This window comes from Acipenser ruthenus, chromosome 5, assembly GCF_902713425.1.
Source record: "Acipenser ruthenus chromosome 5, fAciRut3.2 maternal haplotype, whole genome shotgun sequence".
Lineage (NCBI taxonomy): Eukaryota > Metazoa > Chordata > Actinopteri > Acipenseriformes > Acipenseridae > Acipenser > Acipenser ruthenus.
The window spans coordinates 27,168,937-27,187,459 of NC_081193.1; the positions used below are offsets into that span (position 1 = coordinate 27,168,937).

Genomic DNA, 18,523 nt, shown 5'->3' on the forward strand with positions numbered 1-18,523 from the left:
GTGATCTATGTGTAGCCTAAAGCAGTGTTTCATAAATAGCTAAAGCAATGTATAAAAGCATTATTACAATCGTGCATAAATAAGCACTTAGCTTCAAGAACACTATTTTCAGACAGTGGATTTAAAAAACCTTCCATCAACCTAAATTCATAATGCAAAGCATTAAACAGTAGGCTGTGTGGTCCAGTGGTTTAAAAAAGAGCTTGTAACCAGGAGATCCCCAGTAAAAAATCCCACCGCAGCCACTCATTGTGTGACCCTGAGCAAGTCACTTAACCTCCTTGTGCTCCGTCTTTCGGGTGAGACGTAATTGTAAGTGACTCTGCAGCTGATGCATAGTTCACACACCCTAGTCTCTGTAAGTCACCTTGGATAAAGGTGTCTGCTAAATAAACAAAATAAATAAAGAATCAAATAGATCCCTGAAACACAAACCACATTGTCATTTCACATTAGTGTTAATGGATTTTTAAAGTCTGACATGATTAGGCAGCCTTTAGTAGCATTGTAAAGATAATATTGTTTCTTAACATGAAAAAAAAGTACTGTACAGATTTTAATTCCTTTACAGGAACTTTTAGTGTGTGGTGTTAAAATAGGATATAGTGCTGAACTGGAGCAAAGTAGATTTGATAATCATAATGATCCTTAAATGTTATTTAAATCCCCTGCATACTTCTTAAGCAACTACCGGTACTTAGAATTTACAACATGTTCCAGTTATTAAAATGCCTTAAACTAAAATGTCATTAAAATAAAAACCTAAAAGGATTATTTAATGATTTTTCAGGTTTGAAATGTATAGCTCCTGTCGTCTGCTTATGCAGCAGAGGCTAAGCTACAGTGGGTAAGGCAACAGCAGAATTAAAATGAATAGCAAAACAAATTCTGTGGCATGCTGGATTATACATTGAGGAGCATTGGGAGATGGAATAACATTCACACTGAATATTAATAAGCCATCAGACATCGTACCTTCCTAATGAAGCTAAGGAAGTGTCAGCAGCTATCAGATTGGTGCACGCATTTTAAACCGTAGCTACTGCCAGTATACACTATCAACTCGTCAGAGCTACTGGTAAATGAACTCTCGAGCGTCAGCATTACCACCGGACCTCTTATTGCTGTGTTGAAGATCTTTGTGTTGTTGGCTATGTTTTTTTACTTTAATTAGGGATATGTTAACTATATGCCAATTAATAATAATGTAACAACTCCCTTTCCTTTTGTATCATTCTGAATGGTTTCATGTTGTTTTGCTTCAATACGACATTTATGAAAATGTTGTTTTTATCATTAATCTCTGTTGCTCAATCTAACTGTGTTGTTTTGCAATGTGTGACTGGTTCCTGCGTGACATTGTAACCTTTCAACTCTGCTGTTCCTAAATATTCCACATTTAATTTATATTCGGATGATACAGTCCTCTATGTCAGTGGACATTGTTTGAGTGAAATCCAACATAACCTTCAAAAAGACTATGATGCCTTACAACTAGTAAACAGCAAGTTAGTTTTAAATATTACTAAAACTAAAACCATGCTATTTGGATCTGCACCTAAATTGCACAATGTTAAATATAATCTTACTCTTGTATCAAATTATGGCACTAGTCTTGAAACTTTAACACAATATAATTATTGATTCAGTGCTAAATTTTGAATACCATATTAAATATCTGATATGCAAATGCAGAGTTAAACTTAGTTTTCTATACAGACACAGGCAGTTCTTCTCTCAGGAAGGTCTTTCTCGATTGGTAACCCAAACCATATTACCTTTAACAGATTATGCTGAGTTTGTATACACACGTGCATTCCATACAGTTCTGACAAAGTTGGTTCCCATCTATAATAGCACTGCAAGATTTATAATGAATGCAAATTACAACCAGCACCACTGTACTCTCTAAGTAACCTTTGGGTGGTTCGGTCTGGAGAATATAAAGCTGTCTCATTTTTTTGTCTTTAGTTTATAAGTGTACACTGGAACACTCCAAGTTACCTCACATCTCTGTTAGAGACATGTAACTCTACCTATCCACTAAGATCAAACTATGTGCCTACTTCTAAAATCCCTAAATTGAGATGTAATATGGGTCATCGTTCCTTTGTATACCAGGCATCTGATCTTTGGAATTCATTGCCTTCAAACATAAATATTTATTTCAAATCCTGCAAATACGGACTATGACCAGGATCATGCCAATTTGAATATTGTTACTTTGTTATGCTGTTTTGTATTACTGTTTTTATAATAGTTTCAACTCTTTTTGTCCTGTGAAAAATGTGTCTCTTTTTGCAATTGATTTTATGTTATTTCTTGTTGCCTTCTCTTGCCAGGACCCCCTTCAAAAATGAAATGTATATCTCAAAGGTTCTATCCGGGTTAAATAAATACATTTTAATTTGTATTTGTTTGGTATAGTATAGAAGCAGGTGGAGCCAACAGAGTACAATATCTCAAGAACTATGGACCAAGGAAAGACAGAAAAACAAAAACAAGATGGATAAGTGGTTCTCTTGACATAAGTAAAAATGTAAGTGTGACATTTGCATGAACGTAGAGACACAACGTCTTTATTTTATTTGGGCTAATCAATGGGCTTGCAAATCAAGCAAATTAAACCAGAAACGCTGCTTTTTCTTGTTACTAAAATGAATATGGCTGCATTTTCTTTCAGATATGAAGAAGTAGAATCTGAAAGTATATGACAAGAGGACCTTCTAGTAGTAGTCTCATGCTCACAGTGATGCTTTACACGGGGACAAATGCCACTTTGCTGTTAACACACCATGGGACACATTTCCTAATAATAAAAGATACAAGCTTTTTCATGTCTGATTCATGTCTTAGCGTGGGAATAAAAAATGGCAATGTTGTAGGACTGAATGAGCTCCACTTGTATAATCTAACTCGACAGGTTTCAAATCCCTTTCATGTTTAGGACTTGGAAATGGAAAATAGCTTATTTTTCGTTCGGAAAATCTTTTTTGTATCCTTGGTTTTTATATCTTCACAATCCGTTTATTCTAGATCTGGAGGCTATTCAATCTCCCACCCCCACCCCCCACACACTGCTGAGCTAAACCACACTGTTTTAAAACCGCTCACACAATCTACAATAAGTACTTAAATTCTTGTAAACCATTCTGTAAGACACAACAGCCACGTTTCTATTAAATCTATCTTTTAATGTAAAGCTGTTTGCAAAGTCTCTTTTTATTGAGTTTACTATACTGTATAACAAGTCATAAACCCCAGGCTAATTGTGACTTGGACCTGACACTTTTATACTATTTATTAATGAAATGATTCAAACTGTCTAATAAATATGTAACTGAGTTTCCATGATGTAAGTCTTCATGAATTCTACTTTTATCTGGTATACATTTTATTTTCTCCTCAAACCACTTGGGGCATTACCACTCATCTTAAATATTTACTGTTCAGAGACTCTATATTTGTTTTATTTATACATGGAATTTGAAGGGGATATTTCTTTGTTCAATGCAAATTGAGTATGGTTAATATATTTTGCTTACAAATCCATTGATCCAGGGAGTCATTCCTTAGCCACACCAGGCCGTGTTACACAATACTGCAGTAATAGCAGCAACTGATAGCTGTTAAGAATTTATGTGAATGTTGCCACAAATTGTTAACACTGTCAAGGCAGATCAATAGGCCCAGTGTTTTATGGAAATTGCCAATATTTTCAGAAAATATCTTTATTACAGATTGGTAGCATGATCCATCCAGAGCAATAATTTTCTTGTGCATGTGACAGTAAAGCTATACAATAGGAAGAGGAATCAAAACTAAAGCAACAAAGTATTACCTATGTGTATTATTTCTCCAATGAGTCATCAAGAGCTGTATTCACAAACTTTAAAGACTGTTTTAAGGAATGTTTTTACTACAATTAGTGGTTCTTGCTTGTGTGTAAGGTAATAAGAACTACTTCCACAGTTCTCATGAATGCATTATAAAGTTAGGCCCAGTTTTATCTGATATGTTTTTTGGATATTTTTTTTTATGATGTATACAATTTAAAGTGTTTAATCTGTCCATTTAATCTCTACAGGGAAGGTAATTACCCATAAAAAGACAAACATTTATTGCAATCCCACAAGGCAGGCACATAACACCATTAAAAATATCTATAGAGATGTACTGGCTTTTTGATATAAATACAGTGCATTGTTAATACTACAAAGGCGGTCTAAATTATATTTCAATTTAAAGAGCACCAAGCCATTTTTACGTCATTTAAAAGTTTGAAAAGACAGAACACAATACTAATTAATGGTCGTTATAAAATCACATTTTACTATGAAATTACCAGCGCTATTCATTTTATCTGATTTGTTCATTAAACATTCAGTTTGGAAAGGAATTGTTATTCCTTTAGTTATTCCTTTAGTAAAAATAATAATCCTGTGGCAAGTTTCCAAGTGAACACTGGCATAGTAAGCTGTAAAGTGCAGCAATACAGCAAACAGAAACAGATTTTATGTATATGGATTAATTCAATTGTTAACAATATATATAGTGAAAGGAAAGTAACAATGGTACATTGGTAAACACATTTATTTTAGTCCAATAATGTATATGCAACTTACATTATGTTGGTATCCCAAAGTGCACAGTAAGGATTCATAGATCCCTAAAAAAAAGAAAGTATGATCAATGTTAATAAATTGCATGTGAGATGTTAACAATAGCATTTTTAGCACAACAAAGTTATAGTCCAAGGGCTATTTACATTCCAAATACCAAAAGCAAAATTAATTTACTTTAAGTGGTGTAATAAACAGTTATCAAGTCTGCCCAAGTAATTCTTGAGGAAACAAAATAGCATTGGATGAAGTCTGTGACCCATTCAGTTTCATAGAAGTGATTAACTAAAGGGCAAAATCATTTAAAAAAATGTCTTTCTAATTACAAGTGAGCACTTAAGAGATTATCTTATTAGAGAGAACTAATTCAGGATAGCTGCATATTAATGATTAAACCAATTAAACTATTTATTGATTAATTAGTTGTATCTTCATTGGTATATATATATATATATATATATATATATATATATATATATATATATATATATATATATATATATATAAGGCCAGTTGATGATAGCAATGTAAAGAAAATTATATTTATACAGTGCATTAAAAAAATGGGTCACCCTGGGTCAAATGGACATTCATTAATTTCCTTGGTTTCACTGATCTCTCTCTCTCTCGCTCTCTCTCTCGCTCGCTCTCTCTCTCTCGCTCTCTCTCTCTCTCTCTCTCTCTCTCTCTCTCTCTCTCTCTCTCTCTCTCTCTCTCTCTCTCTCTCGCTCTTGTTTTTTTTAGGTGTACTTGCATTATTTTGCTCCTTGACAGATTTATTTCTGTCTTGATCAGCTTCAATTTAAAATATGTAGGTCTGCTGTTTATTATGGTTGCAACTTTGAAGGCTATGTTTTTTTTTTGCTGTGTACAGGTAAAACAATTTGTTCTGAATAGCTGATGTCAGACAACAAAACGTTTACAGTCTGTAGTTAACAAGGCTTCAGTCCTCTGATTTCAGATTTACACAAGGTCTCCATCGAATATATGGCACCAAAATAGCAACACACACACTGAAATAATGGCATCAAGTTGTTAACATTTTCTCCAGGGAAAACAGAGGAGCAAAAAATGCACCTGCAAACTAAACAAGAAACCAGTACAAGGCAGTTAACTAGGGGACTTAGGTGTGAGTAAGTTGAGTATAATTATATTTATTATACCAATAGAACTGCAACTCATGTGTAAAACAATCTTCTAGTACTCACATTAGCCAGATGAGCTAACTCTATCTCCAGAAGGGATTCAGCAATTCTAGGTTCAGGTCTCACAGTAACAGCAATGATCTTGGAATTCACAACTGTATGGTTTCTGTGAAGAAGAAGAATTCAACAGTTTAAAAGAAGAAAAAAATATTGATTGATCAGTAAAACCACGTTCGACAGGGTAGCATTTAACATACACACTTCGGCAAGGTCTAATTAGGACCTCATGGGTCATCTAATCTTGTTAAAGTAAAACGCATTTTCTGTATTCACAGGAATCCATCTGAGACTGAGATCCAGTGAAGGAAGAGGTTATTGGTACAAATGATTCTTGACTGGTCTGGGTAAAAGAGGAAAAGTCTGAGCATGATTCCTTCAGTTACTCGAAAAGCTGGCTTAACAATAGAATTAACATAAAATACAATTATTCTGATATGCAAAAGTGGACTGCCTGTGAGTATTACAATTAACAATTAACAGTATATCATTCAGACTTGTCTACCATACCCAGTCAAAAACTTAAACAGTTGCGGTATGTGCAGACTTTCAATAAGTGCATTTGTGTATCTATACTAACATTAGACATCAATCGATAAAACTCATAAATGTAAGTGTTAGTACTTATACACTGCGCTCGACTGATGATGCAAGAGACTGAAGACCTATATTTGTGGATCAGGATATCAATACATCCTCTAGGATTGGCACCAAAAACACCAGTTTTACATTGGGTGCTACTGATTTGATTACTATATAGACCTGGCTGAATTCAACCTGGTTAAAGGCTTCATTTAGCATGTTTTTGTAAACTACACAGCCTATTGAACAGTCAAGCATTTTCAAATCTCAGTGTCAGAAATATACAGTACAGGTGACTTGCATTTTACTTTTTTGTTAAACATCTGTTAAAAGTATTTTTCTCCATGAGATACAAAATCACCATAGTAATTTCCAAAAATACTGTGTTATAGTATTAACCATTACAGCACTGATATCCTCCGCGGCATCTCAGTGGACATGCACAGAAGCAATACTTTTTTGATTGCTGAAACATATACATTAATTGACAGATGACAATCATGGGGTTTCCATGCGGGTCAATTTACACGTGAAATGGCCATGCGTGTGCACGTTTGGGAGAATTACTCGGGTAAATCAGGTTTGTGGCTGAAAAAAATGGCAGGAAGTAGTGGCTGATGGGCGATTTTATGGTTAGCAGTGGAGTAGTTCACCCTATAATGCAGGCGGCTTTTTTTATTAATGTGTTTTGCTGCGTCTTCTCTGTCATGTTATATATCTCTTGTGGGTTTACAGTTCTGCATAAAATCACTTAACATGAACTGTGTTCTGCCCTTATTATAGTAGTAATGCAGCTGTTTGAGAATACCCTTGCTGCTTAAATGTCTAAATGAATTAATTCCTGTCCTTTTTTTTTATCCCAGCTATGTCCAAAGACAACGTGTGTCTGCCCTTCACGTTAGTAAATCTAGTTTGTGAACTGGATGTCATGAGCCAGCTCGATCGCCCAAAACAGCACAACATCATCCAACAAGTTGTTGATGCCCTCTCATAACTGACCAAATAAAATTGTAAATGAATGTATTGATTGTGTTGTATTTGTTTGCATCATTAATATTTGACACAACAGTAAATCCAACACAACTTCAAAGAAAGGAGAAAATCTCTGACAGCACGAGCCTCCTCTGATCGCTCCTGTCAAAGTGTAACTGGCTACTGAGGTCAAATTCACAGTTGCTAAGTCCGCTTATAATAAGCAGAATTGGGCTTGTTTTTGAGAGTCGCCGGTTGGAACTTGCATACACACCCATACCCTAACAAGGGTAGCTTGTTTTGGGCTTGTTTTAAAAAACTGTGTCGCTTTTTTTGTGACAATTTTGGGAACGAACTAACACTTCAGTCCGTTTCATCAGTATCCGCCACCTTCCTTTCAAGTGCTAATAACGTTTAAAAAAACATTTTGGCATGAGTAGTAAAACACATTATTAACCAGCCAGGCACGATGTATTTTGTTTTATTACAGCAGCTTAGAAATTAGATTCACTCGTGTACCAGTTCTCTGCGCATGGAAAGCACATTTTCACAAAAGTTCACTAGTAATCTTTAAAAACAGCACGAGTACTTTACGCATAGTTAATTTACATATAAACCTGCAGCTTTCCCATTAATTTGCATGACGTCGGGTGAAAAGCCCAGTTTACTGGAGTAAAATAAAGTGAGCGAATGGAAACCCCAAAAAAGCATTTTACACGAGACATTTCTCGTGTAAATGTCTCGAGTTAAAAAACAACAACAACAAAAAAAAAACTCGCATGGAAACCCCATGAATGAAAAGGACAAAGAGCATCCTGCACAGTGCAATACAAACATAGCACACAACTGATGTTCATCAGTGTTCAGCACGGAAAATGGTACTATTGGAAAATGGTATATTTTCTATATCCTACTACCAATATTATCAGGGCTTCATCGTTATATATATATAATGATCCTGAGTGCACAAAGAAAAGAAGACATATTAGGCATTCATTGCTAAAGCTTTGCTCTTTTTCTAAAGTATGAATCACCATTTATTGCACTAGACAGAGAAGCTGAGCCTAAGAACAATACTTAACTGCATATCACTCAAGCAAGGTGTGTTTAACCTCGCCATTCAGGACAAGAACTGGCATCTTTCTAGAAAACGGGCTGCCTAGGCATTTTTTTGGCCGCTACCTTCAAAATGATAAGATTGATGAGTCTGCAACGGGAGACCATATGAAACAATTTTTTCCCAGAAAAAGGTGGTGAGACTACTTGTAATTATTGAAAACCATTATGTTACTGTTGGGATGATTAATAAGGCAGCTGCAGCAGTTATGTGCCATAATATAGAAGGACTATTGGGAGCCACCAATGTCTTATTTGAAGGAACGACACATCTTTCTTAGCGTTAGATGAATTAATTAATTAGTAAGGGTTCTGTTGTAAAGCTGCTACGATTAAATCGAAACATTGATTTTTCAATCGATTCAATTCCTCATTATATACATCAATATAAATACTGGATAATCGATTTAATAATTACATTTTTGTAACGCGCATACGTAATAACATTATTTAAGTTTAACAACACACCGCACGCCCTGCCTTACAGTATTTCTGCCAGACAAGCGTAGGCGTGTTCTTCTTTTCCTGCTCGTGTTAACTAGCATCTGATTTGCTGGTCCCATCCTACCAGCGAATCAGACTTGAAAATGCTTTGTAAGTACGCCCCTGTGTATTCGATGTAAACAAACAAAAATAATCCAGGCAACCAGCCTGTAAATAAATTGTGCACATTGAGAAAACTGACTGCATTTTGCACTTCTTTGGAGTTTCAAAATGAACTGTTATATAATGACTAACAATATTCAATAACGTTAAAAAAAAAAAAAAAAAAAAAAATCATCAATGATGTATGGATGTTGTGGTAAGTAAATCAATGTATTATTATTATTATTATTATTATTATTATTATTATTAAAGTTTTAGGCAGGGATTTCCGCATTGTGTTTCACAGATAGTGAAGGTTAGGTGGTACAGTATTAACAAGATGCAATGAAAAACAACACACGTTTTTCATAAAGTTGTGTCTAGTTTATAGATTACATTCCAAAGTACTGTAATCTGTTTGGAATACATATCTTGTAACACCCCTGTATTATGTTAAACTTGCTTTAAGATTGTTGCGAATTTTTTATTTTTTTTTCTCCTGACGCTACCAAGGCGTAATTATTCGTCACATTCAACATCCAACTGTTGAGTACGATCTAAGGTTATAGGCAGCAGGAGGAGGGCAGTGATTAAATTAATTGAGTCTGCAAGTTATTTTAATGGCACAGGAATGTTTGGCCTATAGTGCTATCACTTTTTGATACTATTCCTTGAGAAACATCAGTAATTGTGCAGTCTAGCTGTCTTTAAACAGCAGCTTTTACATATTACGAGATAAAGATCTTTCTTTTTATTGGGCAGCAGTGTGGAGTAGTGGTTAGGGCTCTTGACTGGGTTCAATCGCAGGTGGGGGACAATGCTGCTGTACCTAGATTGTTCTAGTAAAAATAATGTGTAAAATAATAATTAATTGTATGTAAAAATAATGTGATATCTTGTAACAATTGTAAGTCACACTGGATAAGGGCATCTGCTAAGAAATAAATAATAAATAAATCATATCACAGGTGTTTCAAATTGTGACCCGTTTTTTTTTCCTGTAAACTAAAACGAACACATTGAAACAAAACAACAAAAAAAAGTGAAAAGAAAAAGCTGTTACAAAGTGGCAGTTTGCCTGAATATTGCTACATCTTCTAATTGTCAAAACACAGAATACATTGTTTAAATGATTAATGTTTAGTGAAAATAGTAAATGTACAACTTGAACTAAATAAACACATCAAATATTAAACTCTTAGATTTTTCTCCTCTTATTTTTAATGTTTTTTTTTGTGTCAAGTGCTGGCCTCAGTGCGTCTTCTCAAACATTAAATATACATGAGTTTCCGTGCTGCTTAAACAGATTGCTGAGTAGTATTTTTTTTTTTTTGTGTGTGTGTGTGGTATGTTTTATAGCTTATATTTCATGAGCATGCATCTCAGGGAACGAATGAAAGGTTTTCTCAAAGTCCAATCTTAGTAGTCGATTAAGCAATAATGTCCTGTGCAGTTATCATTGCCTGCTAGATAAGTAACTGCTAGATAAATAACTGCAGTGACAGTTAAGTGTCTGAGTGGAAGGTGAGGGCACTTCATTAAAGATAGGTAGTGACCACTGCAGAGGATATAAGTGCTATTGAAAAACAACATTTGTTATTGTGTATGAAGACATTTTTAAATTCATTTTTATGTTATATTTTAGGTAGGCTGAAATGTAGCCTATGTTGTCGTTTAAAGCGAGTTTCATGATTCTAAAGTCCCATTTGCTTTTAGTGGACATTTCCCTGTGTATCATGATGCACACAACCTGATTGCCTAATCCTAACCCTCCAGTCATTTATTATTAAACATCTACCAGACATAATAATAATAATAATAATAATAATAATAATAATAATAATAATAATAATAATGCAAAATACTTCATGATTTGCTAAATGGTAGATTTTATTTTAGTTTGATAATATACAATTTTAAATAAATACAAGTTGGCATGTGATTCGCCAGAAAGATTTTGTAAATGTCAATGATGTCAAAGCAATTTCCTCATTTCCTCTCATTTTTTTTTTAGCTAGCAAGACGGATTATGCTCCAAATTGACCAACCTTATACTTATTTTTTACATTCCCAAACCATATTAAATCCACTTTCAAGCTTTTAAGTACACAAGTCCTGCAGACAGTACTTGTGCTTCTAATGCATTTTGTTCCTGTGCCTCTGGCAATCCTAGAGTATATATTAATATTATTCATATCTGGAACCCCTTAAGGAATCTAAAATAAACTGGAATACAACTCCTATAGAGATGATGATTTATAGTGCTGCAGTCAGGAGCCATATTTAATACTGTGCTCTCTGTGCTCAGCCTTGTAATGAGTGCAAGGGAAATGGGGCTGTATTACAATAGAGAATACTTTATTTGTTTAGGCTGATACAAAATTGAAACCTTAAAATAAGCTGCTATGCAGAATTCTTACTGGGACTGAAATATTTCCTTTTTATTTTAACCTAGTTTAAGAGATCTATATATTGAATAACTGCCATAATAATATTCATTTTTCAATAATATGACAGTGGATACTACCAGCTAGAATATAACTAACTGCTGTGAAAGTGCCCCAATTGACAGATGTGTCAAGGTAGCCTGACATAGCAAACGTGGGGCTCTTTCATTTATAATGAACCATACAGAGAACGTTTTTTTAATTACATTTTTATTCTTTATATATCTACATATATACAGTATATATATATATTTTATATTACTATTATTATTGTGTAAAGCTCAAGATTCGAAGTCGCATTGTCTATGCTTTTAAGCCATGCAAATAGCAAAAACTAAAGCATTAGTAAAGGTTTTCGAACCTTGGTGAAACAATTTCTACGTTCTTGCACTTATTGTCTGTGGTGCTGCATTAAAGGAGAGCATGGCTGTTCCCCTGCTCAGCCCACTTAGATAAACCTAACCTTAAGAAGCTTTGCTACTGATTCAGTTAATACATTATTTTTTAATCAATAACAAATTTCTCCAAAGGAATCCCTCTTTCAAACTGCAAGACTTAATCTATGGCATTGATCAGGCTATTTGTAAGTTTAATAACAGATAAAGTTGGTACCTGATTAAAATATATATATATATAATAATCATATTTGCTAATCGATATAATCTTTAGGTGTGAGGTGTTTTTGAACCTCTATTTCATGTTTGACCAATTAAAACTGGCAGCTGTTGTGTGGGTAAAGCAGGCAGCTGCAGATGGTCCAGGAGTTAGCTGGTTTTGACAGAGACTGGTGAGAAATCCCAGAGCTACTTTAGCTTCCACTGCTCCAACAAGAAACTGTGGCCTCCACTGAGTATTCCCACATAAGAGAAAAACAACAAACAAAACAGAAACAGAACATAAAACATAATTAAATTGGTTATGCTTGACATCACTTAAATTGTACCTAGTCAGCAGTCTTATACATATCTCACTTACACACTGTTTGGCCTACACAGTGCAATAATGACCCTAAGTACTCCTTCAGTTCTGTTATGTGACTGCGGGGTTAATTGTAAAGCATTAAAGAACACTATGTTTTTTTTTTATATATTATTATAAATATATATATAAAAAAATATTAACTGTGATTGTGTTCTGTGGTCAGTCATTTCATTGAACAGTTGGCTCGTTTTAAAAATAAAACCCTGTTTGGTGCAGCGTTTTAAATGTCTGCGACAGATGTGCCCTGGAATAACGCCCAGGAGGTCGCAAGGCCTCTTGTGGAGTGACCAGTGACCTTTTCAGGTGGCTAGATTGTATGCAGTCCTGACAGTGTCTGCAATCCACCTCGACACACGCTGTTTAGACAGGGCTTGTCCGTGGAACTTCGACCCGAAGCAAATAAACAATTGCTCGGATTGCCACCAACTTTGGGTGCGGTCAACATCATGCGCCAGTACCCAAACTGAACAAAGCGTATGGAACTTTCTCTTCCTGTCAGAATGGAAAGGGGGTGAATGGAAAGCCTCCAATTCCACTGACTGGTTGATATGGAAAGCAGAAATGCTTTTAGGGAGAAAAACAGGATTAGTACGCAGAGTAACCTTAGTTCTGGCCTCCACAATAAACAAACAGGCTAACTTACTCTCTCGCTGAGAGGGTGAACAATTGAAATTGACTGTTTCTGAAGTAGGGCCACCACCTCCTGAGACACTAATATAGTGTCTTGAGGGTGTCCGTGGTGCATGATCGCCAATAATCCAGATGGGTGTGCTAGAACGGGCTCTGGACCTGTGGCAGCAAATCCCTAGGCTTCTGGCTCGTAGAGGCCTGCGGCTGCAGCTTGTGAGCAGGGCACCGATAATTGCGCTGACCTCCTTGTTGTGCACCATGAAAACGGTTCTGTGCACTAACGCTATCAGGGGCTGCAGAAGCCTGAATCTGCTTCTGGGGCTGGGGGTGCCTGTTTTGCCTATGCTTTGCTGGCTAACGGACTGGGGGATTCTGCTTGGGGAGGAGGCGTCCCAGTGGTTGGTGAGAGCGTTTTAGCATCTCATCCACTGCCGGCCCAAACGTATGCCCCGGTTACAGATGCATTCAGTAACAATGCTTCGTCCTTGTCAGGCACTCATGCCTGAGCAAGCCAGAGCTGCCTTTTTGCCACCACCAATGCAGCCATGTTCCTTGCCAAAGCCTGACCATTGTACTTAGACTACTGGAGCAGGTGGTTATTGACAAGGCTCAGCTTGTCCAACTGGAGGGGCGAGTGCCTATGGTCAGAGGACAGGGATTGTAGCAGCATGGACCACCAGTATGCTACTATAGCTACCAAGGTGTGCAAAATGCTGAAGGTGCATAAGCCCTTTTCAGCATCATCTCAGTGACACGGCATTGCTTATTGGGACATGAAACATCTCTTTGCAGCAAGGCTAGATTAGGCATCTATACCAGAGAGGCGATGGAATCCGGGAGAACCGGGGGAGGGGAGCAGGCGATGACGCACAGCAGCAGGCAACCTATCAAGTATAGAGCGTTTAGGCTCATCTTCCATGGCTCAAGGCACCAGCAGGGCCGTGTTAGCACGTCTGATAATGGAGGTGAGCTCCTCCGATAGGGAGGGGCGTACTGTGGGAGCGAAAAGATATCTGATTCTGTGTCCTTGGATGTGAAGATTAATTCTTGGGTGTCCATGTCCTCAGATGCAGCAAGAGACAAGGCGTCCTCCTGCGCTGGTTGTGGGTCAGGCAATGGTGTCTGAACCCTGGGTACTGAGACAACACAGGGGGCATCGCAGCAGCTTCATCTAAAGGGACTGCTGCTGGTTCATAGCTTCAAAAAGCTGTTCCATTTGCCCCTTAACCTGGTCAGTATTGCCAGAATGCCTGCTACGACGGCTTCTGTTCCTCTTCCTTGGTGGAGGAGGGGGAGCTCTCTGAGCCAGAGGATGGAGAATTTAGAGGAGCACAGGCTCTCAGTCTTCCTAGCTCCCGGTGTAATAGGGAGTGTGGACTCTGTTGACCGCACTGCAGGTGACGAATGGGGCGAGTCATGCTGCTTTGGTGTCAGATATGCAGACTGGTGCTGAAAACTGTGGTGTACACAAAGTACACAAAAATTGAGCACTAGTAACAGTCTTGATGTTGAACCGCACCAAACTGGGTCACTGGTACCAATTCTGGTATGAACCAGGTGACTGGTACCGACCAATAAAGGGGACTAGTACCTACTTTGGTACCGATCAGGTCATTGGTTCAGGGTTCTCACCAGCAATTTTTCACAGCATGGTGGTGGGAGGAGCAGGGATCGTGGCAAGGGCGGCGGCAACATGGAGATCCTTATTGATTACTAAAAAAAGCTATACTAATAACATGCATCATCTCACATTTTAAATATTCTAATAAACGTTACTGTGATCATGTGATTGTGGAGTTTTGCTTTTGTTGTCGTTGTTCCGATATATATGGTTGTTGCACCATTAAAAGACGTGTCCCACATTTTATAGTTTAAAACCTACTGTGAGAAAGTGTAGTTCAAGGGGGGAACACAGGACTACACCTCCCAAAAGGACACAGGCTGAAAAGCCCTCATTTGTCTTCATTATTGTGTAATTATCACCTGCACCTGGTAATGATTGTAAATTAATGCCAGGTGCAGGGTTTAAAATGCGCGCAGCCAGTCTGTTCTGGGCTGCTGTGTGTGAAGAAGCCCACTTGATAGAGTGCTCAAGCGTATTGAAAGAAAAAGGTACTGTGTAAAACCTTTTCGTGTTATTTGTTTAAAAACTGTGTTTTTTTATTTATTTTTTTTATTTTGTTTTAACAGGTAAACAGCATAGCTGTCCTGTTTGTTAGTTAGGTTCCTGTTTATGTGTTTTAGTTAGTGTTCAAAAAAAAAAAAAAAGAGCTAGGTATTTGTTTTCTTTTTGTTTATTTTGTATTAAAAAATTTTAGCGTGTAAGCACTTTCAAAACATCAAGTTTCTGTGTCCTGGGTCTATTTTTAAAGGGGCAACAAACCTGAATAGTGGAAGCTTGGTTACACTACATGCTATATGAAAATCTATCTATGGGAAACTGAAGTCATACAAAAGGATTATTGTAAAATTGTGGAACTTTAGATTTTTTTCTAAAGACCTTAAAATAAAAAGGAAGATTGCTTTATTTTTTTATTTAACCCATATAATAATAGATATCTGCAACAGTGTTGGTTGTTACAGAGCTGTGTATCAGGGCGCACCCAGGATCTAGTCTCATCCGTCAACAGGAGGGAATGTGCTAATAAAGTTCAGTGAAGTTCAATCTCGCCTCCGTGTCGCATACATTACACACACCAAACTAAAGAAAATGCTGTCACAACCAGCCCATTGAAGAGTATTGAGAGCTGAAACAAGTATTTTAAGCAAACCCATTTATCACAAAAAGGAATAATCAACAATGTTTCACAGGATTATTATTATTTTTTGGCCGTTACGCAAACTGAAAATACAGCATAACGGCCTGAATACAGCGTCATTTTTCCAGGTAACAACGTAATGTACCGTTATGCTCAACAGGGCTGGCGAGAACCCTGTGGTACCGGCTCTGGTACTGACCAGGTCACTGGTACACATGCTTACTTTGCGGGACTTAGGACTTGGTGTACATGATGTAACAGGCTAAGGTGTGTTTGTGTGAGTGTGTTCTCCAGACAGAGATAAGTAGGGGCATTCACAGTCTTTTTTTAAAGGAATTCACTAATGACAATTTAAAAAAACAAACAATAATAATTTCACGGAGTGTCACAAAACCTATTTTATTAAAACAATTAAAAAGAAGCCTCACCAGAAAACACATTTTCTATTTACATTATATTCTACCGAGTTGCCTGATAAAAGATGGTTGACCCATGCAAAGATAGGTTCCTGCGTTTAGACAATACGAGTGGACCCTGCGGTCCCTTCTATTCATCAGTAACAGCCAGGCTCCGACCATATTAAATATGAATATGAGCCGAAGCAGACATTACCTGCTAGATAATTGACCGCAACATTGTTTAAGTGTCCTGAGCCAAAGGCAGGGGCACTTAATGGTAGACAAGATCAAACACATTGGTAATGCCCACTAAGGGCTTTATTAATGCTATTATGACAAAATGTTTTTTTGTGTTTTTAAAAATGCTTCTACTGTATGTGTGTGTTTGTTTTTTGCTACAGGGCTGCATTCAATGTTTTGGAAAGTAGGGATTGCGAGGGGTGTTCAAATAGAATAGAAGCAAATGTGAATGACATTTCCAGTATGACATCTTTTAAATGCTGCACTGTTCTTTGACATTTTCAAGTCACATGTACAGTTCTATTCTGAGGTAAAATAAAAAGAAAAAAAGAAAGATATAAATAACTGAATGGGGTGAAAGGTGTTGTGTTTAATTCAAATCCCAATCTATTAATATGAATACAGTGCAATAGGCCTAAAATTAGGTATTAGAAATAAAAAGCATATTACAAATTGTCCCAAATGACTTCTTTCCTCTTGACGTTTCAATTTATCAGAATTGTTATCAAATGTCCATGTTTTTGTTTCTCATTGCCGAACACCTCAACTTCCCCTCATGAAGTGCCAATTGTCCCCTTCAGGGTTTCCTGAGGAATACTATGAGAAATGTCAATAACTAGTTTTAGAGGTTAGTGTTTGGTGCCCGGCACACAGTACAGTACCTCGACCAGCCTTTCCACACACTTCAGAGCCCTAGAGGACTACATAGGCAGTGACAACTAGTATTCAAATAAACAAGTTTGACAGGTGTGACCTATCTGACCTCACAGAATGAGGAATACATTGAATACCCACCCAAAGTCTTAAATTAGCCCAACCAATTATGGACTACATTCTGACACCCTCAAGAACGTTTCCTAAAAAATGTAAGTAATACAGTAAATAAGTAAAGGTGCCTCCCATAAAGTCCATTCCCTATTGAAGGATATTGTACAGTGACTTGTGTTCATTGTGTATTGAACACAATTTAATTAATGCTGAAACCCATAAAAAAATAGGTTAAGGTATCAGAGATAAGTGACACCAGAGTGGCTCTTCTGCTCCTGTCATAACACATTGGACTTGAACAGTTCAGTATGTTATTTAATATTTGGTTAAAAGGATTATGAAACATTTATTATCATGCAATGTGACAAGTACTACACTGTTTAAAAAGCTCACCTTGGGGATGGTAAAATAAGTCCCAGATTTTTGTACAGCACAGTTCCAAGAATGAACACAGAGGATTCATCTAGATCTGTAAAATAAATCCAGAAATGGAAATTGTGAGTAACTCATTTAAATAGATACAATCAAGCGTGTTTGGGAACTCATTTTTACCTGTTGATGGAGGTGTGAAGAGTCCCTTTGGAATAACCACCTTATCTTCAGAATTTCTTGCCCAGTCAACCATGCCTTTCCTGCCTTTCATGGGGAAGTTAATGTCGGTCAAAACAGATGCTGCTGGAAGTTTCTGAATGCTAGCCACTGGTGAAAAATAAATACATAAATAAATAAGGCAGCCATCATCTAAAGCATGTTAGAAAATGTAATATAGCAAATGCTTGCATCATCTTTTTTGTTTGTTTATGCTCTTTTTTTGGTCAGCGTTTATTTTATATTAATCCCATTCAGGTTTAATAAAGAAAAATCCTAAGAGCTATGTTTCTAAATAGGTCAGAGTAACAATAATTGAATCGTTGAGATGAATAACCTATATTTGCCATTTTTAAGCTGTGAATTTGAATAGAGCTCCTTCCTTCATATCTAGTGAATATCTACCATGACTACACCAACAAAAGGGTAAATATGATTCATAAAATTAATGAATAGCTCAAAAAATGGTTGGCATGCAAATATAGGGTTTTTCTCAATGCTTCAATTATGACTCTCAGCCATAAAGTTATAAAATGGCATGCTACATGAGTGATACATTGTATTTTTTTTTTAGTATTTTTCTAAAACAAAGCAAGTAAGATCCCATTCCAATGAAAAAAAAATACACCCATT

At 36.6% G+C, this 18,523-nt stretch overlaps 1 protein-coding gene across 3 annotated transcripts in view; it reads right to left on the reverse strand.

Annotated features, from left to right (window-relative positions):
* Positions 1-18,523, reverse strand: part of LOC117402972 (adhesion G protein-coupled receptor B3-like) — a 212,880-nt gene that overhangs the window by 56,119 nt on the left and 138,238 nt on the right. For all 3 annotated transcript variants that reach the window (XM_034004725.3, XM_034004726.3, XM_034004724.3), the window contains 4 exons: positions 17,855-18,001; positions 17,696-17,771; positions 5,831-5,933; positions 4,626-4,669 (listed from right to left, as the gene is read on the reverse strand). In XM_034004725.3, coding sequence (XP_033860616.1) covers positions 4,626-4,669; positions 5,831-5,933; positions 17,696-17,771; positions 17,855-18,001 — 370 coding nt within the window. The remainder of the gene's footprint in view (positions 1-4,625; positions 4,670-5,830; positions 5,934-17,695; positions 17,772-17,854; positions 18,002-18,523) is intronic.